General features: G+C 40.8%; 2 protein-coding genes across 3 annotated transcripts in view; both read left to right on the plus strand.

The window, feature by feature from the left end:
• The window catches only part of cntn2 (contactin 2), a 65,122-nt gene extending 52,264 nt beyond the window's left edge, over positions 1-12,858 (plus strand). For both annotated transcript variants that reach the window (XM_056437168.1, XM_056437167.1), the window contains exons 19-23: positions 222-337; positions 2,329-2,515; positions 4,210-4,322; positions 5,621-5,789; positions 9,413-12,858. In XM_056437168.1, the coding sequence (XP_056293143.1) occupies positions 222-337; positions 2,329-2,515; positions 4,210-4,322; positions 5,621-5,789; positions 9,413-9,522 (695 nt within the window). In that variant the 3' untranslated portion in view covers positions 9,523-12,858. The remainder of the gene's footprint in view (positions 1-221; positions 338-2,328; positions 2,516-4,209; positions 4,323-5,620; positions 5,790-9,412) is intronic.
• Positions 12,859-15,053: 2,195 nt separating this feature from the next.
• On the plus strand, positions 15,054-21,707 carry chia.1 (chitinase, acidic.1). The gene is made up of 11 exons (XM_056437535.1): positions 15,054-15,414; positions 16,454-16,483; positions 16,592-16,796; positions 17,179-17,235; positions 17,356-17,521; positions 18,456-18,580; positions 19,049-19,172; positions 19,736-19,918; positions 20,374-20,490; positions 20,650-20,776; positions 21,136-21,707. The coding sequence occupies exons 1-11, from the start codon at positions 15,336-15,338 to the stop codon at positions 21,342-21,344; spliced, it is 1,422 nt and encodes a 473-aa protein (XP_056293510.1). The 5' UTR covers positions 15,054-15,335; the 3' UTR covers positions 21,345-21,707.
• The last annotated feature ends 4,394 nt before the right edge of the window (positions 21,708-26,101 follow it).

Consider the following 26,101-nt stretch of genomic DNA (forward strand, 5'->3'; position numbering starts at 1 on the left):
ATGCTATCGTTAGTGGAGGGAAACAGATGGAGTCACATCCATGCAATAATACTCATCAGCTGGCAGTGGAATAAAGCTGCACTATGTTTTGCCACCACTAGAGAGCAGCCGGTAGTAGATGTTACCACAGTCAGCTCACTTGTGAATTCACTAATTTACTGTTTGTGCATCATGAAGTGCTGCGCACACTGACCTCCTGACCTCTCACCGACTCCAAACAGAGCCGACAGTAGGACCGTCAAACATCAACGCCACGGCACTGACCGCCTTTGAGATCCAGGTGTCATGGGAACCCGTCCAGCAGCTCAGCGCCAACGGCATCCTGAGAGGATATGAGGTGATGAGCTGCATGGATACACATGTGGATGTTCGCCCAGCACAGTAGACGGCACATGACTGCTAGAGAGGGCATAAGAAAATGTGGTTGGGTTGAAATCAGAGGGGCTAAAAATGAACTAATGAAGTCATGAACAGACCGGTTTGTAGGATACATTTCCTAAATATAGTCCAGCTTAATCAGCTTGCCCTCATTCAACAGCAACTGACTAAACCACACAACCAGGGTAAGAACATATATAAAATACTTGTTCCTTCTCATGTGACTACAAGAATACAAGAGAAGGTTTATATTCACATGTTGCTACACTTTATCAGGGACGTCTAATTTAATTATTGTAGTAGTTTTGTTTGGAGGAGAAACACAAAAGCCCAGAAATACAGAACATTGACTTGTCACTAGTTGTAATAAAATACAGCTCATATGGTATCAGTGGGAAGGTTTATTTTCAAAAATAATCCCAGAAAGAATGAAAGTATCACCTCAAGTCATTCTCAGTCCATCTAGACCTTTATAATGACTGTCTGATAACGTTTATCGAGCAAATATACATACAAAGACAGTATAAACCAACTGAACAAATCAATCACAGAAATGAAATCAGGAAATAATTATAAATGTGATAATACCATATTCATACAGATTAGGGGGAGAGAGAGAAACAACATCACATTACCAAGTATTTTATTTCTATGTTATACCCACTTTGTCCAATATTTACAACATGCATTAATACAAAGCAAATAAATTGGCGAAAAAGACTATCGGAAATATTATAAATTCGATCATAGTGGTAAACCACATACTGTCACGACTCAAAAAATAGGATCCAAAAGCACGACTCCAAAGTTCAGGGGAATCAAAAGGCTTTATAAGAAAACAGAAAATCACAGCTATGCTGGAAAAAGAATTGAACAAAGTACAAAACAAAATCACAACTATGTTGTAAAAGCAAACCAGGACAAAAAACTACACTATCAAGCACGATCAGGACGAGACAAGAGACAAGACGATCTGACACAAGACACAGGTAGACACAGGCTTAAATACATAAGGAAATGGGGAACAGGTGGACACAATCAGGGGTGGAGCAGACAATCACACTAACGAGGAAACACCGGGGCAGGAAATAAAGTTTCTGAAACAAGAGAGGACAGTTACTACAAAATAAAAGCGGACATGGAAAACAGAACTAAAACTTAAAACTTAACATAAACGACGAGACATGACACATACTTAGGTTAAAGGTTACTTTTTTGCTCAGACTGTCACTATATCCTTACAGAAGTACATGAGAAAGATAAATATCAGGTTCTTCACATCATACTTTTCCAGTCATGAATCATAGTTTCTTGTCCCTCTGTCTGTTTTTTTTTTTAGTTTATCTCTGAATATACAGCTACAATATTTTTCTTTGAAGCTCAAGCTGTGCTCTTGTGGACCTGTACTGTTATAGAACCAGTTAACAGCCCCACAAGCTGCCATAGTTCAAGATCACTCTATAAACTTTACGATGATCAGTTTCATTTTCCGTTTATTTTGGAGAGCCAAAAATCACAAATTACAAACTATCCTAAGAGGGCTTTACACTCGTACACATACAACATCCCTGTCCCAGGACCTCATATCGGATCAGAAGAAAACTCCCAAAAAAACATGAAGACCCTTTCACAGTGAAAAAAGGGAAGAAACCTTCATGAGAGCAACAGAGGAGGATCCCTCTCCAGGATGGACAGAAGCAATAGATCAGTCATGTGTACAGATGAACAGCGTTACAGAGTTACAATGAATATGACATAAATTATGAATAATAAGTCGTAGGCATTGTTGTTGAAGCTGGATGACTTCATTAAACACTGGATGCAAATAGAAAAACATTTTGACATGTTTAGTGCATCTGCTTCTGTGACAGCAGAATGCTTTATTTTAAAAACACACTTGAAAGAAGGGTTTCAGGTGATGTGTTTTTCGGGGACCCCGTGTGTCCTCAGATCCGGTACTGGCGGCAGCACGAGCGTGAAGCGGCAGCAGACCGAGTGCGGACAGCGGGACTGGAAGCGACAGCCAGAGTGTCCGGACTGAGACACAGCACCCGGTACCACGTCGCTGTTCTGGCGTACAACAGCGCCGGCACCGGGCCGCCCTCGCCGCGCACCACCGTCACCACCAGGAAACCACGTACGGGCTGCAGAGCGCACACATGCATACACAGTCACGTGTGTGCAAACTACTCACAAGAGGGACAGATTCACAAAAAATATATATATTTAAGAATATTAAAATTGCTGCCGTGTCAGTTTAGTGAGCGTGGTTTCAAGTTCAGTCAAACCATACGGAGACTGCTTCAAAACTGTCTGTGCCTCCAACTGGATTCATTACTAAACATGTGTTTTCATCTCAAATCCTAAAGCTACTGTTAAATCCATCTGCTCATCAGCATCTGTTTGGACCAAAGGGGCCGAACGAGAGGTGTGAGCGCGCACTTTGTAAAAAGTGAACAGGGAAGTAGCAGCATGTGTTGGAGTTTAATCAGCTCCACAGAGCAAGCAGCTCGGTAGCACACACTTAAATCTCTTTAAATCCTGGAACACAGTTCTTCTTGGAAGCATAAAACACTGACGACACTCGTGATTCTGTTCTCCTGCGATGCTACCATCACTACTTTCACTCTGTTTTTGACTTGCAGTCGTTGAGTCGTTATCTTACTTCCATATCCATAGAGTTGCATGAACATGCCCAGACACACACAGGAGTCATCTCCTCAGGCATAAAACATCCTGTGACAAACGCATCCAGGTCAAATGAGCCATGTAGCCTCCTGCTGGCGAGAAACAGATGTTCCGTGTCAGCTGCGGCAGCAGCAGCCGGTGGGTCCTCAGAGTACCCAGGAAGGAGAGTAGCTACTTAGTACTTCCTGGGCCTGTGGCTGTAAACATATTTAATGGGAAGATTTGACCCTGTTTCAGAGCAGCATTCACTCCTCTGCCTGGAGCCACGTCAGCATGTACAGGTCATAACATACCACACTTATCTGTGGACGACATTACTGTAACATGTGTCTTTTATTAGTTCAATGTATCCACGTACCTTGGCTAGTACATCATATATTATTTAATAATGGCTTACTCAAACATTGTACATGTATGAATCAATAAATGTGGAAACGCACATACAGCGTAAATTATAGATGTATAAAGTCATACGGGACGACACCACTCTCCCCCATGAGCTACAGCCGGTCCTATAGAGCAGCTTGAATTGAGCCGTGCTGGTGGGAGTCACTGCGGGCACATGGGGTCACGTGTCTAACCTCTCTAACTTCAACAACAAAGAGTTTACAGATGCGTTGGCTTGTCGGGTCAATCCCCCATGAGCGGATCCCCGGAGCTGGGGTTTGTGCTGGCTGAATTTGAGTAGCGACAGCTAACGGCTAACTGAAGGTCTGATCTCCCGCCACTTTGGAGTTAATCCAGTAAAACTATGAAAGGGTACATGCTGGGAGGACAGACAGGACGCTACAAAGACTCACTATGTCATTACAAGGCTAGCTGATGAGCTCGCTTATCTCTTTACATTCTGTTCATAATGTTAGTTCACTTTTTTTTAATGTTCCTTAGACAGAACCATAGATTTTACACATTGAACCTTTTAAAATCCTGCTGCGGAGAATTTGTGCTGCACGTCCAAAAGGTGGACGAGACACAAAAATCAAATATAATGGCCAAAAGCAGTGGAGGCCGACCCTGTTTTTTAGGTGCCATTGTTTGCAAGGCCACGGTCTTTTTCTTTCTCTTTTGAAAGCTAGTCACACCCACAATCTGATTTTCTTTCTTTTCCTATCAATGTTCAACATTTGTGTGTTTCCATAACAGCCCCTAATCGTCGTCCGGGCAACGTGTCATGGAAGGCTAATGGCTCAGCGGTAACGGTGAGGTGGGATCACGTGAAGGCCATGCACAATGAGTCTACGGTACTGGGCTACAAAGTGAGTGCTGTCTGACTACAAGTGTGTATGTGTGTGTTTGTCTGCATGGAACGTGCCACATAAAATAAATCTTTCTCTAAAAGGTTCTCCCAGGTAGGAGTTTACTAAAGAGTTGACTTCAAGGAAATGCCACGTAAACTCTGGTCGGACTCTCGTGACAAAAATGGAGACTTGAGAGACTACAGTCCTTGAAACGTGGTATGAGGCATGTGTGGTGGAATATTAAGTAAACTGTTGAGATCAAGCGGAAACCTTTGGGTCTGAAAAGGGAATAAAGCTTCTTGAACTTGCATTCTCTCCACTGTCCATCAGGAGCCAACGACTCTGGGTCTGAGAAAATGACTTGACTTCTCTCTTGATTTATTACCTCAGTAAACATGAGTTTATGGTCTCAATTTATAGTCTTAAGTCTTCTTCAGTACAGCATGATGTTTATTTAGTAAGTGATGGTGCATTTAGAGTCAAATAGACCATAAAGCAGGGTATGCTTAAGGAATGGGCTACCTTGAGATTGACAGGTCACTACGACAGCGTTGTTCGGTCTGGGAGATGTTTGTGTGTTCGAACTTACAACTTTAACTCTTTCAGTGTTTTCAGTTCATGACAGTGACTTGTAGCGACGCGACACGTAACAGATGGAGACAAATTACGATTTAGATGCTCTGAATGCTAGATGCTTTAATATAGAGCCTTCTGACACTTGCAAGACTTGCAGTCTGACTTGTTGTGTCCTTCTCGCGACTTGTGAGGTGACGAGGTCCCAGACGACGTAATGATAGAAATGATCAAAGTGTTTTTGACACCTTCATGCTCAAAACAGCCGTCAGACCAGATCCATTAAATCAGCATGAAGAGCTATAGAGAGCTCCATGTAGCCTGGTGTTACATTATTAACAATGTACACACAAATGCAGCTGTTAAGCTCATGTGATGATCATTTCAAAAGGCTTAATAATAACGACCCTCATGTGGTTCAGTATGAGTGACACGTGATGTTTTGTCCCACCACAATGTGTATTGTGCTCCACATGTGAGATAAGAGAAGCGATAAAGAGGCAGTATAACGAAATCAAAAGTCACGTTGATGAGCCTTGTATCAAGGAGAACACGCTATCAACAGATAACAGCTGTAACAATGGTCCTTTGATTCTAACGCAAACATTTATAGTTGCAGTGAAATCATTAAAAAAAACACTGTCAGCACATTGTGAATTCTGAACTCAATGAAAACTGTAAAAATGCACTTTGTGTTGTAACGTTGAGGTCTGAGCTAAACTCTCGACCTGCTGTGTTCTCAGGTTCTGTACAAACACGAGGGCCAGACCTCACTGAAGGTTCTGGACAAGGCCAAGACGTCCATGAGCCTGCCGCTGCCAAAAGACAACGGCTACGTGGTGTTGGAGATCCGGTCCTGGGGCGAAGGTGGGGACGGGCCAGCCCACGAGATCATTGTGTCCCGGGACTCAGGTGAGGATCTGAGAAGCACACAGCGAAGCTTTCTCTGAGATCACAGATGTTTTGCAGTGACAAACATTAGGTAGAAGTAGGCATTTATGATCAAATGAAGTGATCTTGGAGGACTCACAGAAACACTGACAGAAATAACTGTATCTGTACCCACAATCCGGGGATCAAACAGCCCTACAGCACTCTTTCCTCTCGGGCTATGGTGGCCTACATTTTCAATTCAGTGGTTTTACGTGTCACTAGTGGCCGAGACATGTTCTAATTTGGCACCAACACAAACAGTCTGTTTAATATTTATAGGGGCAACTGTGGTTCAGTGATTAAGTCAAAGTTCGATCCCCGGCTCCGCTAGTCTGTGTCAATGTGTCCCTGGGCCGAACACCTAACCCCAAATTGTTCCTGCAGGATGTGTATGAATATTGTATGTTTGTTAGATGCAGGTGGTACATTTCATATTAGCCCCTCCCATCAGTGTATATGGATGGGTGTGAATGGGTGAATGATGACAAGAAGTGTTAAAGCATTTCGAGTGGTCAGAAGACGAGAAAAGTGCCGTCAATTTAGCATTTAATAGCCGATGTGATGGTATCCTGTGGAGGAGATGTATTCAGGGTTAGGGTTAGGGAATCAGGATCAGGAAAAACTCCCCTAAAAACATTTTAAAAACCTTTCACGGGGAGGAAAGGGAAGAAACCTTTGTATTGCAACAATTGGAATTATAACACCATTTTTTTTGTGTGACCAGCAATTCTGAAGTATTATGATACTTGACCTCATAAATTATCCTGCAATGATTTATAATGTGTTCGGATTATTGTTATAACGAATTATAATATGTGTGAGTGATTATACAGTCCCTTACTCAGGTTATAACCCAATCTATCTATTTGTGTTGTGCTTTATAGACAAGAGCCTCATAGAATGTGTTTGAACTTTATTGCTCCAATTCAACAATCCTGTAAATACAATTTTCCATAATACTGTCCTGATTCGCAACAATGCCCTCATTGATCTAAGACAGCTAGAGATACTAAAGATAAAGATACCACAGTGTGAAACCGTTACAAAATGTATATTGTTGAGCAGCATAGATCATAGGAATTGGTTAAACAGATATATAAATATTATGAGCATCAATATGATTTAATGTGACTTTTTAACCTATTTAAAAAAAATAAAAGTATGATTTTATCTGCAGGCCAGCAGCTTGTTAATGACTGCTGGTCAACACAGTATTCATGGGCCACCGTCAGATTGTATTCCTTTATATCTGGCAACAAAAAAGGGAAAATATGTCAATGAGATCAACAATATTGTGAAGTTGCCTGATTAAAACACAGTATAGGCGAAGATATAGAGTAAGGGGGTAAAACATGCACGCTCTATTAGCAATCTGTGTATACAGGTTGATACATTTTGCATGGATTTCCATAATGAACAAAAGAACATAATGACATTTCTTTCAGTCTATTTAATCTGCACATTGGTAATGGACCTGTACTGTAAATCTCTTTTCTAGTCTTCCGACCACTCAAAACACTTTAACACTAACTAACTAACATTCACCCACACATTCACACACCGTAGGCACAGCTACGTGAACAATTTGGGGTTACGTGTCTTGCCCAAGAGACACTTGAGTTCTATGTTGAAATATTGATAAGTACAGTCATGACATCGTGTTATGACATCTAATAAGACTTTTAATCATCGGTTATCGCCGGTGCTCTAACAGGAAGTAACCCCTTCTCAGAGACTTCAAAGGCTATGTTATCTTAGAGATAGGAACATTAGGATATCTGTTATTTTAATCATTAACATGTCAGCACTATCTAAAAACAGAAATGGGACAGTGAGAGTTTATTATGGTCAGACATTACAGGTGCTGTGGTTGTAAAGGAAAGGCCAAGAGAACCAAAAGAGGCTTTTGATAGCTTACTTTCTTTTTTAAATTATTTAAAATATTAACGTTAAGGTACAAAACACCTTTTTTTAAATGTCCAAAAACAAGCAGTAAACACACTTTATTAAACGAAATCAAACTTGTATCAACAATATTGGCAACATTTTGATTCAAATATTAAACTACCAGACATTTGATGCCACCTTTGCTTGGTTGCTTTTGATACTTTAGAGCTACATATACATATCGGTGAGTACCAAAGGACATATTGAGTTACCAAATGAGATATCTTTGTGGAGGAAGCATATGTGAAGGTAGAATAATTAACACAAAAGCAAACTTAGTTTTGGGCTTTTTTTAATAACAAGTTTCTCTAAATATGTACAGTGATGAGTGTTTTTTAAGTTATATTAAATTAATATAGACCAATAACAAACTGTGGCCGATTCTCTGAGACAAACTACTCCATGGCTGCATGTGCTTGAGTAAACACAACAAGGCTGTAAAGGCGGACTATTGGACATGACGCTTCGTTGCCTCTTTTAGCCACTTGTTAGCAACCGCCTTGTCGAAGACACTTATGTAACATCCACAGGGTATCATACAACACAGAGCAGAGCTTATGAATGACTTAACCCTTGTGTTGCCTTCGGGTCAATTTGATCCGATTCAATGTTTCACCCTCCTGTCGCCTTCCGGTCAATATGACCCGATTCAATGTTTAACCCTCCTGTTACCTTTATATTTACTAACATATTTTACCCTTGAGGTCAATATGACCCCAGCTATTAAAATCTCCAGAAAATTATTTAAATGAATATTGTTTTCCAAGTTTAAGTGTGAGGTACTTTATGTTTGTTTGTTGACTCCCGAAAGAACACCGACATTAAACATTGAATCGGGTCAAATTGACCCGAAGGCGACAGGAGGGTTAAATATTGAATCGGGTCAAAATGACCCGAAGGCAACACAAGGGTTAAGCGTGTGTTAACCACAGACCTTATTCCAAGCATCTAACCAAAAACAAGCAACCCAAAAGTGATAAAATAAAAAGAATGTTACATTATAATCAAATTCCAGAGATGAATAAGAAATGCAGCTTATTAGCTTTCCTCACTGCAGCCAAAAGCTCAAAGTTACTAGTCAGGCTAAACTACCCACAACATTTTCTCTCCATCACTTTCATAGAAGCCTTTTAGTAACAATTCTTTCCATCTGTCAAATAGTTCACACTATTAGTCATTTCCTGCCTCCATCTTGTTACTACTTTAGCCAATGAGCAACATTTCTGTCCATCTGTTTAACCGTAGCAACATTTTCTTTCCATTTCTCTCACATTTTTGACTAGTTGCAGCATTTTATGTCCATCTTTCTAGTAGTTTAGCCTATTATCAACATTTCCTCTCTATCTCTCAAATAGTTTTGCCTATTAGCAACATTTTCTTTCCATCTCTCTAGCGCTCTAGTAGTTTAGTCCGCTATGTTGAGCTCCCCGATACAGCAGCTATGGCGTCTAACTATTATTAGCAGAAGGCAAAGCTAAACTTTTGGCTACATTTTATCTTCATCTCTGAAACGTGTCACTAATATTGTAGCTCGCTAGTCACAAATCACTTTTTCCTTTCAAACGCATGTGATGACGTTAGAGCCATACTTCTTTGATTCACATGTAATGTTGCATCTTGTTAAATTGACTTGTTAGATACTGTCTCTCACACAGGAACTGGTATGATGGTGCAGAATGACGCCTCCTCCACCCTGTCCAGTCAACCGCTCCACCTCTTCACCGGCTTGCTTCTTTTCACTCTTGTGTCGTTGGTAGGCCTGTGATCTCAGCCAATCAGTGGACTTGTTGCTTTGAATGGCATAAAACTAAAGCTGCCCTGTGTCTCAGCCTGTGTTTTGGGGTTGGGGTGGGTTCAGGTGGTCGGGGAAGGTTGTAGCACTGCAGGGATTGGACGGGTGGGTGAGAAAAGAGGGGTTTCAGTTTTCCTTTTTTTTTCATATTTCAAACAAAGAGGGTCTTTTTTTAAAAGTCTGGCTGAATTGAAAGGTTTGGCGGAGCAGGGAATCCCTGTCTGTTGTGTATTTATGTACCAGTGTCAGTAAAACCATGCCTTACCGGGACCATCACATGTGTGGCGGACGCCTCTCAAACTGTAGCTGTCAACACACAGACTTCAGGTGTAAATTATTCATAGCATCAATGACGTGTATAACTGGTGTACATACAGTGCAGTCTTCTTACATGTGACGGGTGTCTGTCTGTTCCGTGCACGCTGAGAGCAACTTGACTGACAAGTGTCTGTTTTCTGAACAGGTGTGGGAGGTTTAAAGAGCTGGACAGGTCAGCATCTACAATATTAATAAGCTCTTTGTGCATTTTTCCCTGCTTGGTAAATGCTGTCATAATCGACCCTTCGCTAGTCCCGTCCCTCGAAATCAAACTATTAAGTAATAGCGCAGCTTTATCCAGCTGTGACATGTATCTCTCTCTCTGCTCCACAGACTCTCATCAATGGTGTGTTTATAAAACCCTTTGAGCTCAAATAAGCAGATTACATTTGCGCAGCATTACATTTGCATTAACACTTCTATGCTATGCTATGAGCTGAGGGTATACTGAATATTTACACATGCTGCTTTAGCTTTTTGATTTAAGTAATTGGAAAAGACATGGAATTTCATAATGGAACTAATCATTTAGACTTGTACACGTTAACATGAATCTCATTATTTTCCATGTCAGCGTTTGTGTCAGGACACATCATCGCCTTGTTTTTTCCACAACTCCCCTGAAGAGCAGCATCCCATTGTTGAGCTTGTTATGTCGAGTTGCTCACAGTGTGAACACAGAATCAGTCCCTCGTTGCAACACCGAAGAACGTTTTATCATTTATTTCCAGCTCCTGCTAATGTCTTTATGCTCGTTTGTGTTTTTGCCTCAGCTGTAATTATGGCAAGCTACAGGAAAACGTCACCGGTCCAAATAAATGTTTACATTTTATATTTTGTATGTCTCATTTTGGGGGGTTGTCAAATTGGATGAATGAAGGGAGTATTTAATGATTTGCTTACATTTAGTGGTGCCTGCATTGTTTGAATAATTCTGACAACAATGTACAAACGTTTCGGTTCAGTGTTAATTGGGTTTATTGCAGCTGCTTTTATGTTGGTAGGTAAATATGAAATGCTGAAGATGAAAGAGTTGGTCGCCAAAGTTATCAGAGAATAGTTAACAGTGTCATATATCGTTCTCATTGTAATCCTGTCAGCATATATCAGCTCTTATGTAACATGTCAGTTTACTACAGTTTACAGGAAGGATGTGACCTCTAGTATGCACGTTCAGTCTGTCACTCATTCTTGCATAGTTATCCTGTCCAGGTCAGGTCTGGTCAGTCAGCATGTCAAATATAGACACCAATGCTTTCTCTTTTTTTGTTGCCTTAGTTTTTTGGTTGATTTGCTTCAGACCTGTTTACTGTCCACGGTGTGATACTCAAAAGGTTAAAGGGCAGCTGATGCTTTGGATTTACATTGTCCAGTCGTCAGAAAGTTTAGGGCAGGTTCACATCTGGAGGTCCGGTTCCAGAAGCGGACCATTTCTCTAACGGATTTGGTTTGGTTTACAAATGCAAAACTTAAATGGTCCAGAATTGTAAAAAAAAAAAGATGTTTTTTTAAATTATGGGTCATATACAGTGATGTGCGTGATGCAAACCAATCACCCTTTTAGAGGCTCGCCATCTAGGTAGCTAGCGTGCAAATTTACCCAGAAATGAACCGCTCTAGTGTTAAATATACAGCGGTCCGACACCAACCCTTCAAGGGGGGTCAGAGAGCGCTTGGTGGTCCATAGCACTATTCAAATCCGGCGTTAACACCAATGCAAACAAACGCTCCAGGGTTTGGTTCAACTCGACCCATCACGACTGGTGTGAACGCGCCCTTAAAGATTCAACTCACGGTCCACTTACGAGCTTTCAGCCGCTACTCATAATTTTCCTCAGGGCATGTAGTTTGTTCAAACTCTATCCACTGAGGAAAACTAAGAGGTGGAAAGCTCTGGAAAAAGCAAGTAAGTGTTTCAGTAGAACTGCTCCAAATGCATCAGGAGTTGGTGAATCACAGTAGCCAAGGATTTATTCTGAAGATACAGATTCACCAGTTTAGTTTTCTGCTGTGTATGGGTTTCACTTACACTCATTGAAGAAGACTAAATTAATGTTGAACAAGTGTGTGAGTTAAATTGGAAGGAACTCTAAATAGGTGATCCCAAGGCTCACCAGCTTTAATGTCTGGTCTGGACAACCAAAAGCTTTTCTTCTTACTTTAGTTTGACATGTTTTGCCTTCATGAAAGATGACTCAGAATGATTACTTGATTGATGTTTTCTATTTTATCAGGAAAGTGTAACTTTTCATCACATGCTTTATCTCTTACCAAATCATTTAACTTACAATAGTTTGGGTATTTAGGAAATTAGGAAATATCTTTTTCGATGAATATTGTCAAGTGAAATATAACAAATATCAAAACAAGTACAGCTAGAACAACATGTTGTAGGCTAATAGTTGTCATTAATATTAGTTTCGTGATCTTATACGAAAGTTTACATTTGGGTGACACCAATATACAAGTGTACTGATATTTTAGGTTGAACTATCTCAGCTTGGTCCACCTCTGGGCCAACAATCTTTCAAACACCCTAGTCTAAAACAGATTCTGGATTTGCTGTCAGCTACAGTGCCAAATTATTGGCTTCAGCCTTTAATAACAAAAGGGGTCACGACCTGGATTTATATCACTATCACTCATAACTGCTGAGCTTCACACCTGCTTCATCTCTGCACTAGAACAGAAGGTGGAGATAATTTCGGAACCGTTAAATAATGTCCTGTTTTTTTGTGCTATACTCTGTAAAAAAGTGTTTGAAAAGCCATAAAGTAATTTCACCGTGTCTCTGTGTCACTGAATGTTCTGGCGGGCTGACTGGTCTCACACTCACTTAAGGTGGTCAAAGCGATTCTGTGTTTCATATGGCTTGGCTGAATGCACTGGATAATGTAGCCTTTGGGCCTTTTCATAATTGTGTTTGAATGAACATGTGGGGGAGGGGTGCTACTTGTAAATATGATTTAAAATAAACACTTTGGGATTGTATTTGTGTAACGTGTGTATTTATTACATTCACAGTTGTTTCAATGGATTAACTTCCCATTTACACTGGAGAATAAGGTCATGTTGACATTTTGCTGAGAGGTTAACCATAGACATCATAAGCAGTATAGTCACAAGGACGTCACCCATTGGTTTGTGCACCGTTGTTTTGAAACCTCGAGTTTGGAAGCCATCTTGTTTTTTGTAACCAGAAGTGGCATACAAGGATGGAAGATATTTTATGGTAAACAAAATATTGCAGATATCTTTCAAGAACTGAATTGAAAATTAAAACAGGCAACTTCCAGACCGGACAGCCTGGATCCGATAATGCAAATCCAGCTATGATGAAGACATGACCCGCTCTACTTTACCTCTGATTGGTTCTGATATTCTTATCCTAACCAGTCTCACTCCTCATACATAACCAACCCAACATACGGAGGAAACAGTTAATAGCCAATCAGACGCCGAGTAGTTTGATGTGACATTCGTTATTTACGAGCCCGGACATGGGTAGCCCGCCCTAAAGCATACTCTGCTTTATGGTCTATTTGACTCGGACCATAATTTACTAAATGAGAATCATGTTGTGTTGAAGAAGACTTTAAACTAGAGATTGAGACCATACATTCATGTTTACAATGTTTACTGAGGTAATAAATCAAGAAATAAGTAGAAGTCATTTTCTCATTGACTTCTATACAACCAGAAGAGTCGCCCCCTGATGGACAGTAGAGCGAATGCACGTTTACCATATTGGCTCGCTGCCTGAAACTGACACAGGAGATGAGTTTGTCTGGTTACATTGTAACTTTGATTCTCCGAGTGAAGAGACTTATCTTTTTAATCCGTTACATTTATTTTATGGTCAATGACCCCCCATAAGACAGCCTAGACTATAGTTTAACTATTAAACACCTGTGCTGGTGTGAAACTCCTGATTCTCAGGGAACCAAGTTTACCAGATATTCTCTATTTTATCATCATATACTGCACATACATATGTAACCAGTAAAGATACAGTGAAGTCCACAAGCCCAGTTCACAAAAAACTGATGACACAACAAACTACTTACACAACAACCAGGTGAAGGCCCCTGAGGTTGGTGTTGGAGGCAGAAAGGCTGTTGAGGTTAATCTGCCAGATGCAAGACTGATCCAAGGAGAACAGAAACCTTGCTATAGATAAAACCGCTGTTCAGGGGATCAGCAAAGTTAGGAGCTATCCTAATGTGATGACCATGAATTTTCACAGCAAATGTCATGGCAAATATCTCAGTAGTTCCACACAACATATACATTCTAAGCAGGGTATGAAGATTTTGTGTGTGTTTATTCTAGAAAATGACATTGTACAAAAATGTTAAGCGAGAAGATAAGAGTCAAAATCGCAGTAAACTAACATCAAATCTCACTTGAATTAAAAGGAATCTGGATTTTGTTAACATTGGCATCCTAACGTCACACTTGTGGATGTACAGTAGACTGTTGGTATAAGTCTTCTCCCCTTCTGCTATCTCTGCTATCTTCTTTGCAAAGACAACATCCCATGCTTGAGCATGATACAGCTCTCTGGAGAAAGGCCTATGTGAAACTAGACTTATATTGAGGTGCACAGTTTGCATCAATTTTGGTTTATTAATGGACTGCAGTATAATGGTCCAAAGGGTTTAAAATGAGTGTAAATATAAATTGAAATGTTCCAAGCAGCTAATTGAAAATCAACAAAATCTGCATTGATTGCACAAAGTGTTCCAGAAATCCCGTCCACATGGTGGAGTTTCCTCTGTTATAACACTTGACAAACCCCAGATTACTTTTATTACTATTCAGCTGTATCAGCTGTGATGTAGAAATTGAACTGATTGCTCATTTCCCAGCATCTCTCATTTACACAGTGCTTCGCCCAGTCTTACCTGGAAGTGGGGTTATTAAGCATGTCCCATCACCATCAGCCCTTATCAGCTGCACTTTGCTACCAGCTATGAGTCATTAATAAGTCAAATATAAATCTGACCAACGCCACCAAGCTGTAGACTCTGCTTCGCTTCCTCTTGAAGAAAGGTAATGGGATCATCACCATGTTTGCATTTGTGTTGTATACAATTAGCATTTAGCTACTAGTTGCTTCATGTGTTCATGTGCAAACATTAACATGTTCTATTTTTAAAAAGGTGAAGAGTAATAACAGCTATTATTAGGCCTACCACTAAGAATTATTTTCATTATTGACGAACTTGTAAAATAGTTTTGTTTAATAATCATTTAATTGTTTTGCAGATACAATGTTTTAGAATAGTGCCAAATGTCAGACGAATTGGTCTTTATTTATTTGGTCCAAGAAAAAAAGCTGTTTAATTACATATCCACGAAATGTAGAAAGAAACTGAGCAAAGAGAGTTGTTTTTCCTGCAGCCGCGAAATAATATCTGCTTTTGTTTTTCATGTGTTTTGCCATCACCTGAAGTAAATGTTTTATGATCATTCAGAAGTTCACTGCGGCACCAGAACATTGTTTGGATCTTCACAGGAGCACAATGGGGAAACTCATCACAGGTGAATACCATTTACTCAGTGCATGTGTCCCATTCACCACTTAAGACACTCACACACACATATACAAAGATGGCAATAACTTTATACACATATAGCATAAATGTTTCCAAAACGCCAGGAGAGAGATGTAGACCTCTTCTCTTTAATTCATTCACTTGCATTAATTCAGTGGTTGGTTTATTCATTCAGTCATAACTGCCATAACTGAACTCAGGCGTTAAAACTGAGAATGGAATTAAAAGTTTTTCTGAAATCGCTATTCTAACCATGTTGAGCATTTAGAACAACTACGTTAACTGTTGCTTGATCATTTATTGTTTAACCATTATTCATCTTATTAACCTCATGTTTACAAATGTTAAATGTGTCCATGCTACTTTGTTATAATGTGTTATTATGTCACATAACTCATATCCTCGATTGTATTCTTGCAGTCATTTGATATCAAGTAATAAAATTGTTCAAATTATGAAAACGACATAGGCCTAATTAATTTTTTTAATTAATTTAATTAACCAAGAAATGTAACTGATCGCATGTTGGCTCCAACATCCCGGTTTTAAAGAGGCTGTAGCGGGCTCAGTTAAAGCTAGTGGAGATACTGGTATCATCTGAAACTACACCACCTGGTGAACCCATTGACAGCGTGTCATGCTAGCTAGCCGGGAAGGGGGCTAAATAACCAGCATGACCACATTCACAGGTTGCCTTGACCTCTCACATTTTTCTAAAATGGTGTATTCATACACTTCTGCATACCGTGATTCCTAAACATTCTTTGAATTGCTTAAATTGACTAAAGCGGAGACCCTTGCGGATCCAATGAGCTCAGTTGTACTCATGTGTGATGATGTCATTCCTCACAGTAGCATCTCATTGCAGCGACTTTAATTGTAGTCGTAGTGTCATTTTAGTAGTTGTTGTTTTGCACACTAGGTCCCTGTTCATTCTATTTGCCCATCCTTGGACATGTTTGTTCTGTACATCACATGGCTACAATGACAAAGTCTCACATCTTCTCTCTTCTCTGTTTTTGTAGCACTGGGCGTTCTGCTCGTTTTACACATGGGTAAGCATTACTTAGTTAGGCGTTGACTCTTCCTCACACCACTATGATCAAAGTGTCAGAACAAACACAGGTACGTCTCATTGTTGTTATCTCACTGTCGTTCCTCAGCCTCATCCACTAAACTGGTGTGCCACATGACCAACTGGGCCCAGTATAGGCCCAGCAGTGGCAAATTCACCCCGGACAACATTGACCCCTTCCTGTGCACACACGTCATCTACGCTCTGGCCTCCATCAACAGCTTCAACCAGATCACCCCGATCGAGTGGAACGATGAGCAGCAGTTCATCAGGCTCAACAACCACAAGAATGTGTAAGTGAACGTGTCTTCAATATTCATTTTGAAGCCAAAACAAGACCTCCATTCAGATTCCTCCACAGATTCTCTCCTGTTATGTTTTGGTTTTTTTTAAGCATGGAGGTATGTTCTATACAGAAACCATTTGTCGAGTGTGAGGCCACGTGTGTGGAGGTAACGTTTGTCAGAATCAGAACAATTCCAAGTTCCTGCACAGCTCTCAAGATAAAAGTCTGCAACAGAGAAGCAACTAAGTCCTAACTGTTGAACTATAATAACTCAGCCTGGCCAGCAAGTTATGTGGAGAAGGATAATGCCGTCAGTATCAATTTGGCCGTAAAAGTTGTGTTGTGTGTATTAAGATGTTGTCTCTCTCTCTCTCTCTCTCTGCTCTCAGTAATCCTGACCTGAAGACGGTGCTGTCTGTCGGAGGATCAGTCTATGGAATCAGCCCGTGAGTTCCTCCATATCCTTTCCACGCATTCAACTCAGAGGTCAGACCGCTCCCTCTGCCGCTGTATCACAACAATAGAGGTCGATTGAATGGAGATCTTTTTTTTATACATCCCACCAGGTTCATCGGCGTGGTTGCCAGGCCAGAGGGCCGCGCAGCCTTCATCAAGTCGGCCATCAGATACCTCCGCACCCATAACTTCGACGGGCTGAACTTGGCCTGGGAGTTTCCAGGACACAACGGCAGCCCAAGCAGTGACAAGGAGAGGTTCACTCTGCTGGTCGAGGTGAGCATGGATCCCAGTGTTTAACCTCACTCTGACTTTCAATAGGTGCATTTCCGTCTGCTTTAAAGCCACCAGTGTTGGAACTTTGGGTGATTTTAGTATTTATACATTCTGATGGCATTAGAGGCAAACCTATGAAAACAATTTGCATTCCGCGCCGCTTTCAGTATCTCCAATTGGTCATACCCTAATAAAATATATATATCATCATATCCTATTTTCAGATTCCTACTTGAAGATGTACTTAGGAGCTTTAATAATTATAGACTGGTCAGTGTTCTCCAGTGTTCTCTAGTCCTCTGTATCTGCGCTGTCTCCATCTTCCAGTGAATGTATAGTAGTGAGATCACTAACCTTATGGAAGTCCTGACTTGATACAGTATTTACAAAGCACCGATATCTACTTTATAATTAATGGAATAAGTACGGAAAAATCACTTTCTAAGTAGTATGTAAATATTGGATAAATGAAAAGTCAGTAGCTCACCAAAGTGAAAACAATAACAACAATCCATCTATAAGTCAACCTCATGTTGGCGCTACAGGAACTGTTATGGAGGTTCAGCAAAGTGAGCTTCTCCCACTAAAAAAATAGCATTCAATTCAATGAGACGTTTGAGTGAGGTCCAATGTTGAGACCTCAACAACTAGATGAATGATATTACTGACCAAAGAGCCACAGAGTCATAAGTCTGGCTAAAATCATTGTACACGTTATGAAAAACTTGTGTTGTCTCCCCAATGGGCCAATCAGTAATACATTAATCACTTCTTTTTTTTGTCCAGTAAGTATAATGTTACCTTTGAGAGAAACAGTATTATTTAAAAATATAAATCCAGCTTTTGATATTTAAAAAAAAGTGCCGTGGGAATGTATCATTCTTCCAAGTGTCCATCAAAACGTGAACCTGAGCTGTTTTGGTTCATTCTACAGGAACTTTCCAAGGCCTTTGAGGATGACGCCAAGGACACCAGGAAGACTCAGCTGCTGCTGTCAGCCAACGTGGCTTCTTTACGTTCCACCATCAACAGAGCCTACGAGGTCGAAAAGATTTCACTGTGAGTTTGATTTCAATGGACTCAGTGTATGTTTATGCTCGGAAGAGTAAGGTATATTTAGTTTGGTGGAAAGGAAGGTAACTTTAATGTCCTTTCTCACCAGTGCGATGTGTAAATGTGATGCAGAAATATGTAATATCCGTATGAGAGTGTTCTAATTTACTATGCACAGAGGATCTGGTGACAATTATCCCTGTTGCCATTTCCATTTTAAAAAAACATTTAAAAAACGGTTTGATATACCTTTGCACAGCCAGGCTGGATGTTTCTCCCGGTCTTTAGGCTAAGCTAACCTCACTGAAATCTAGGTTTATCTGTTATCTGTTTTATTGTGTTTCCCTGCACGAGCATGCAAGCTTTTTTATAAATATCCAAATTATTTGCATGAACTTTCTTTACTACGTCTTTCACCAACTGTCAAGCTTCTCCTACTGCTGATGTAAAAATGAAACCTTTTAATATCAACAGTGCCCTTGACTTCATCAATGTCATGACCTATGACTACCATGGACACTGGGAGGAAGCTACTGGACAGAACAGCCCGCTGTACCGCAGCTCTGTGGACTCCGGCTCACACATTCATCACAACATTGTAAGACGCACACAAAGACACACAAAAAGACGGACCTCTGCAAACTGCACACACTCATTGACACCCATTTATTTATTGTTAAATTGCCCAAAATGCAATTTATGAGGCTTTTTTGCATTGATGAGAACGATATTTATCAATATTCTAATTATAGTTTTCAGAAAGCCTTAAAGCTGATTCACATATTTCTACCACTAGGGGGTCTCAGAGGGTCTCACAAACAGTGTGACAATGAGTCTTGATATAATATTGACTATTGATAATAGTCTGCAAACGACATACAGTAACAAAAGCATTTATTTAGAGTCACCAGGTTTCTATCCAGCATGTTAATGTTAGCCCCTCCCCTTTTGGCATCTGTTTGGTCTCAACAAATTCCTGAGTACAAATCTGCATTTGTTTTTAGCTGTTTGACCTATAAACCTCTACTGTGAGATGAAAAATACCAAGTTTATTCACATTTGGATCGACAATACTAACAAACCGTTTACATTACAGGGAGGCATCTGATCCAATGTCCATAACACTGAATATTAGCTGCAATGTTTTTCTCCTTTTGTTAGAACTCTTCCATATCTCACTGGCTGGGTCTGGGAGCACCATCCGAGAAGTTGCTGCTGGGTTTCCCTACGTACGGACGAACCTATCGCCTTACCAGCGCTGATACCGGTGTAGGAGCACCGTCTAACGGTCCCGCAGATGCCGGACCCTACACTCGCACTGCCGGCTTCTGGTCCTACTATGAGGTACTGCACAGTCAATGTTCAGCTGGCTTTGAAAAGCCTAAATTCAGAAGACGATAAGTATTGTGGTTACAGCTGCTAGATGACTCAACTTCAACATGACTTGCAGTCATCTACTTTCAATCAAGAAGAAAATAGAGCTCAACAACTGAGAAGCGAAACACATCCAAAATTAGAAATACAAAATCGGGAACCTGTTCACAGAAATGGAATATACTATTCATAACTTTGTTTGCATGAGTTTACAATCACATTTCATCATCTATTCCTGCCATAATAATAATAAGTATGCTTTTATATTCTGTTGGTTGCAATCTACTGCAACCACACCACTAGATGCCACAACATTATAAACTCTGTCCCTTTAAGGGTTTCTATCTGCAAAGATGGTAAACTAAAAGTATCTCCATCCCAAAGCCCTGTGTGTGTCTAATCTAACTCTGTTTCTGTGTGACCAGATCTGTGACTTTACCTACAGTGCTATTATTGAATGGTCCCCTGAACAGGAGGTTCCTTACGCCACCTTTGGAAGCTCCTGGCTGAGTTATGATGACTTCCGCAGCTATTCTTCCAAGGTAACCAAGAGCCCCACTGTTACATGACACTACACAAATCTGTGATCAAATGTTATTGTATATTTGGTGGAGTAGAATCTCTTTTTCCTGTTGAAGTCTACTTGATGTAGCTGTAGCTGCTGTTTGATGCTCTTTGTCAATGGTGTGCTCATCCTGTAGGTCCAGTTTCTGAATGCCAACAACATGGGAGGTGCCCATGTGTGGACTCTGGACATGGATGACTTTGGTGGATACTTCTGCGCAGAAGGAAGTTATCCTCTTGTCAACCACCTCAGGATGTCAATGGGTAAATACTGTAGTTCAGCTAACTTACAAGGCTGTCTCCGCTCACTGATGTCTTTTACACTTGAAAGGATTTTTTTTTTTTTGCAATAGTAATACTTAATAGTGCGATTTTTTACCGACTACACTTTGCTTGAGTAACTTTTCTTAGTTTTTAAGCCAATCGGTTTGCATGCATTCTTTAAATGAGGTTAACCAATTTTAACTTTTCATCTAATCTTTTGATCTATCAATAGCAATCCCAGAAACCTGAAAACAAGGGAAATGGCCTTCTAAGTTTGTGTGCAGTTTGTAGGCAGTTGGTCAGAAAAGCTTCTTTTAACTATTTATTGATCCTTGTTTTCTCTACATGTGAATATGCAGGCTTCGCCCCAAAGCCCACCACCACCAAAGCCCCCGCCACCACCCTGGACCCCATTGCACACTTCTGCAGTGGCCGCCCCAATGGCCTGTATGAGAACCTGGCTGACAAGACCACATACTTCCACTGCGTCCAGGGACACACATACCTGCAACGCTGCCAGTCTGGCCTCATCTATTGGGACTCCTGCAAGTGCTGCAACTGGCCCTAAGCCACAGACTGAACTACGAGCACACACCAATAATACAATTTCCAATAATATCTTAACCAATAACATTTAACCAATAATAAAATTGCTTTTTGCAGCTATCTCAGTGCTTTCATCAAACTAATTAAACATAATCTACTGACTCGATGAATGATATGACATTTTGAAATGTATACTGCTTCCCTACATTATTACTCCAGTTTGAAGTGAAAGTGACAAATCATGAATTTGTGTCCACTCTACAATTACACATGCAACTGTATTATATGCTTCTATGTCTCTCCATAGACTTTGTAACAATAGGTGGATTATGAATAAAGTGTCTGTACTGGGATGAAGACCAGGAATAAAATCCATCATTCTGAAGGGCTGTGGTGTCACGACTCAAAAACAGGACCCGAGATCACGACTCCAAAATTCAGGGCAATCAAAAGGGTTTATTTCATTTCATTTATTTATTTATTTGTACAGGGACCGTACACATTAATTAACCCATGGGTAAATGTGTTAACATTAGCTAAGGCTAAATTTCAGCTTTGGTCCCTGTGGCCAGATGTTACAGCCTTCACTAAAGGAGTAAGAGGTTAACACGGTAACATAATAGAAAAGCAGTAAACATACAGGTTACGATAAAATACTGGCCTCTTCATAAAATCATTAAAACATCAATAAAAATAAAAAAAGACATAAAAACAATAATTATTTACACAATCACTGAGGAGGGAGTCACAGTTCATGCTCACACATCTGACTGGTAAAAAGCCAGTTCTTCAAACATAGGAAGTCCCCAAAAAATCCAAAGAAACAAAGTACAACTTAAAGTTGCTGCTGAGCAGGAAACTAAGATTGGGTTTAGAAAAACAGAAAATCACAGCTATGCTGGGAAAAAAGACTTGATCAAAGTACAAACAAAATCACAACTATGCTGGAACTGCAAACCAGGAGAAAAAACTACACTAACATGAACAACAATTACTTAGACTAGACGGATCAGGACGAGACAATAGACAAGACCAACTTCTTCTTCTTCTTCTTTTTTGTTTTTAGGCGGCTGGCATCCAAACTGGTGCATTACCGCCACCTACTGCCTTTCTTTGCGAACGAGAAATATCTAGCACTTTATCCCCTCAAAAAGAAAAGAAAAAAATAAATTAAAATTAAATTAAAATAAACTAAACTAAGTAAGTAAGTAAGTAAGTAAGTAAGTAAAAGTGTATTTATATAGCGCCCTTCGCAGTACGAATACACAGAGTGCTTTACAATAAAAACAGTACAACATCATCAATATCATCATGTTAAGCATAGCAGCAAGGTGCAGAAGCCAGTGCTACATTACAAATTGCGGGTGCATTACCTCCAGTACACAAGACTTTTGAGCAGTCACAAACGCAGTAGAAGAAACCAACAAACAGTAAATTAAACATAGAGAGCAGAAAACCAATAACACACAGAAACCTAACCCAGAAATGCCTGTTTGTAGAGATGTGTTTTTAGCTGATTTCTGAAGCTATTTTCGGACTGAGCTGCTCTCAACACCTGCGGAAGTGTGTTCCACAGGCGTGGGGCCACTGCAGCAAAGGACCGATCGCCTTTTGTTTTAATCGTGTGCGCGGCACTGCCAGGAGCCCCTGGTCAGCTGACCGTAAGGACCGGCTGGGGTGTGCTGTATGATGAGGTCATGTATATAACTGGGGGCGAGGCCGTGTATGGACTTAAAGGTAAAGAGAAGTACTTTGTACTGGATCCTGTACTGGATTGGTAACCAGTGTAGGGCAGCCAGTATAGGGGTAATGTGACACGATTTCTTTGACCTGGTGAGTAATCTGGCAGCTGCATTTTGAACCAGTTGGAGGCGGTTTATGGATGCCTGGTTTAGACAGGTGAACAGTGAGTTGCAATAATCCAGTCTGGAGGATACAAAGGCATGTATAGCCATTTCCATCTCAGAGTGGGCGATGATGGAACGCAATTTCGCGATGTTTCGCAGGTGGAAAAAGCAATTGCGACTCAGTCATGACGTGTTTATCCAGCAGCATTGCCTGGTCAAAATGAATACCGAGGTTTTTAATGGTTGGGTGGACATTATTTTTGAGAGGGCCCAGATGTTCTAGTACCCTAGCTGTGGTGCCATGTCAACTTCAGTGCACTAAATTCTTTTATTCAACCCTGTCTCCTTCAGATACTGCAGCACCCTTCCTGCCCCCAAGGATAATGCATCCCTCAATTGCACCCCTCCTACTGCCAGCCTCCTCTTCAACCTGCCTCGCTTGTTTCTAAATTTCTGGCAATGCCACATGACATGATCCACCGTTTCTACTGTCTTGCAGTACTCGCACAGTCCAGTTGGGTGTTTTTTAATTAATTGCATTGTTTAGCTTTGTATGTCCAATCCTGAGTCAAGTCAATATGTTTTCTTCTCTAGTGCTAAATAGTGTTGTCCTCCCCTTGTTAACATCCTTCTGAATAGTATACAGATGTCTTCCTGTGCCTCCTGCCTCCCAACTGTGCTGCCATTCCTTAATAATGTTTATTTTTATTAGTGATTTAGCTTCTGATTTGCTAAATAAAAGATCCTTCTTGTTCTGACATTCCAATGCTTGCTTTGTTAGTTTATCTGCTGCTTAATTTCCCTTTACCCCTCTATGTGCCGGCACCCACATGAATGCTACCAAAATACCCATATGATTAAGACGGAAAAGTGCTTCGTGTATTTCATTGATTAAGTCCTGCCTGCTGTTAGATGTGAGTGATTGTAATGACAATAATGTTGAACTGGAATCCGAACAAATGATGACCTTACTTATCTGAACCTCCTCCACCCACTGTAGTGCTGCTAGAATGGCCAAAGTCTCGACTGTATACCCACAGATGGTCTGACGATCTCCGTTTTACTTCATAACGAAAAGATGGGCTGGTGACCGCAAAACCGGTTCTACCTGTACTAGGCTCTTTCAACCCATCCGTGTATGCCGGAGTAAATGACAAGACGATCTGACACAAGACACAGGTAGACACAGGCTTAAAACACATGAGGAAATGGGGAACAGGTGGACACAATCAGGGGTGGAGCAGACAATCACACTAACGAGGAAACACCGGGGCAGGAAATAAAGTTTCTGAAACGAGAGAGGACAGTAACTACAAAATAAAGGCGGTCATGGAAAACAGAACTAAAACTTAAAACTTAACCGACAAGACATGACATGTGGTTCCAATCATGTGTGGAACTCTTTTGCAGTCGTTATAAAGTATGAAACAAATATGTCATAGAAATATAAATGTAAGCCATAGAAAATAATATGGCATAGAAAATGTGATACAAAATAAATAATTGTATGGTATTCCATTTAAAGGTTGTAGGATAGTGTGCTATAAATATAGTGGCAACAAATAGTAAATAATACAAATGTCATAAATTACCTAAAAATGTCATATAAATTAGCATACAAATTTCATAAAAATAGTTTTATTTATTATTTCATATAAATTACAAATTTGCCTCAAAGGGCTTTACAATCTGTATACATATGACATCCCTGTCCCAGGACCTCACATCGGATCAGGAAAAACTCCCAAGAAATAGAGAGCAACAGAGAAGGATCCCTCTCCCCGGACGGACAGAAGCAATGGATGTCATGTGTTGAGAAGGAAGCATTACAGAGTTATATAAACTCATTCAATGAGTATGACAGAGTGTATGAGTAGTTCGTAAGTAGGCATGGTCCACGATCCAGAAAGGAAAATCCATCGAAATGTGACCAAGGATTTGGGGGGAATCGGCAGCTGCTGCAAGAAAGACATCTTAACTGAGATGAGGTCTTATTACACGCACACACACCGGACAACACGCCACTGCCACATTTTTTTTTTTTTCTGGATGGCCAAACGTTGAAAGTGTCCACCTGGCCTGACGGGAGTTGAGACGCTTAGAGCCTTTTATATATATAGATTCTTGGCTGCTTGAAGCAGTTCAAAAAAGCAGATGACATGAGGCAGAGGATAGGGTTCTGCATTAACAGGTTGCGAAAGTTTACACTTGCCCCACAATCCTCTCCCCCCTTTTTTAACTTTCCCTCTAAGCCAGTCTATGTGATTGTGAGTCTCAGCCAAGGAAAAATTAAAAATAATCGGGTACTGACTGAAATAAAAATAAGGAAAATGCATGCTCGCATGGTCCTTATTTAAAGTAATCAGAGTGCAGTGCAATGGGTAATCTAAATGCAAATCACCCTAAGGATTGGCACCAACAGGATGAGGATGACGGACAGTTTTTTTCTGTTTGACTGCGCCCCGCTCCCACCAGCTAAAAGGCTTTCGTCAGCCCCCTGAGTCACACCTCGTTCTATTAACACGGTCTCCTCTGGTATACCTGTCTCACCTGGGATGTCTAGTCCAGGGGCAGGAAGTCTGGCGGCGTTCTCGCTTTCCAGCGCCTCCTTTGACTGGTGGTCTTCAACTTTTCCCGGCATGGGGGCTGGATGACCCGAAGCGGTTGCCAGCAAACAGTAACTCCCTGAGACTCAGCTGCGGCCTCTCTTCTCCGGCCTGTTTTCCGCAAGGGTTCACCGGAGTCCGGAGTAGCGTAGTCTCTCCGGCTGCCGCCGTATATTGGAAAATCTTCTGCTGGCCTCGCTGACAGGCGATGGTGGTCAAATGCGGCTCATGTCTCTATGAAATCGCGCCGAGTCTCTCTTTATGGGTTAGACTCTAGACCATTCTGGGATGCCACCAGGCTGCAGCTCTTCCCGTTAAATGTCACC

The sequence above is a fragment of the Pseudoliparis swirei genome, chromosome 18 (genome assembly GCF_029220125.1).
Source record: "Pseudoliparis swirei isolate HS2019 ecotype Mariana Trench chromosome 18, NWPU_hadal_v1, whole genome shotgun sequence".
Lineage (NCBI taxonomy): Eukaryota > Metazoa > Chordata > Actinopteri > Perciformes > Liparidae > Pseudoliparis > Pseudoliparis swirei.

Excerpts from the sequence above, each read along its gene's own strand:
- chia.1 (XM_056437535.1), top strand. The coding sequence starts at position 15,336 with ATGATCATTCAGAAGTTCACTGCGGCACCAGAACATTGTTTGGATCTT. Across the intron at positions 16,797-17,178 it reads CTCAACAACCACAAGAATGT|TAATCCTGACCTGAAGACGG; the intron begins GTAAGTGAACGT and ends CTCTGCTCTCAG. Across the intron at positions 20,491-20,649 it reads TCCGCAGCTATTCTTCCAAG|GTCCAGTTTCTGAATGCCAA; the intron begins GTAACCAAGAGC and ends CTCATCCTGTAG.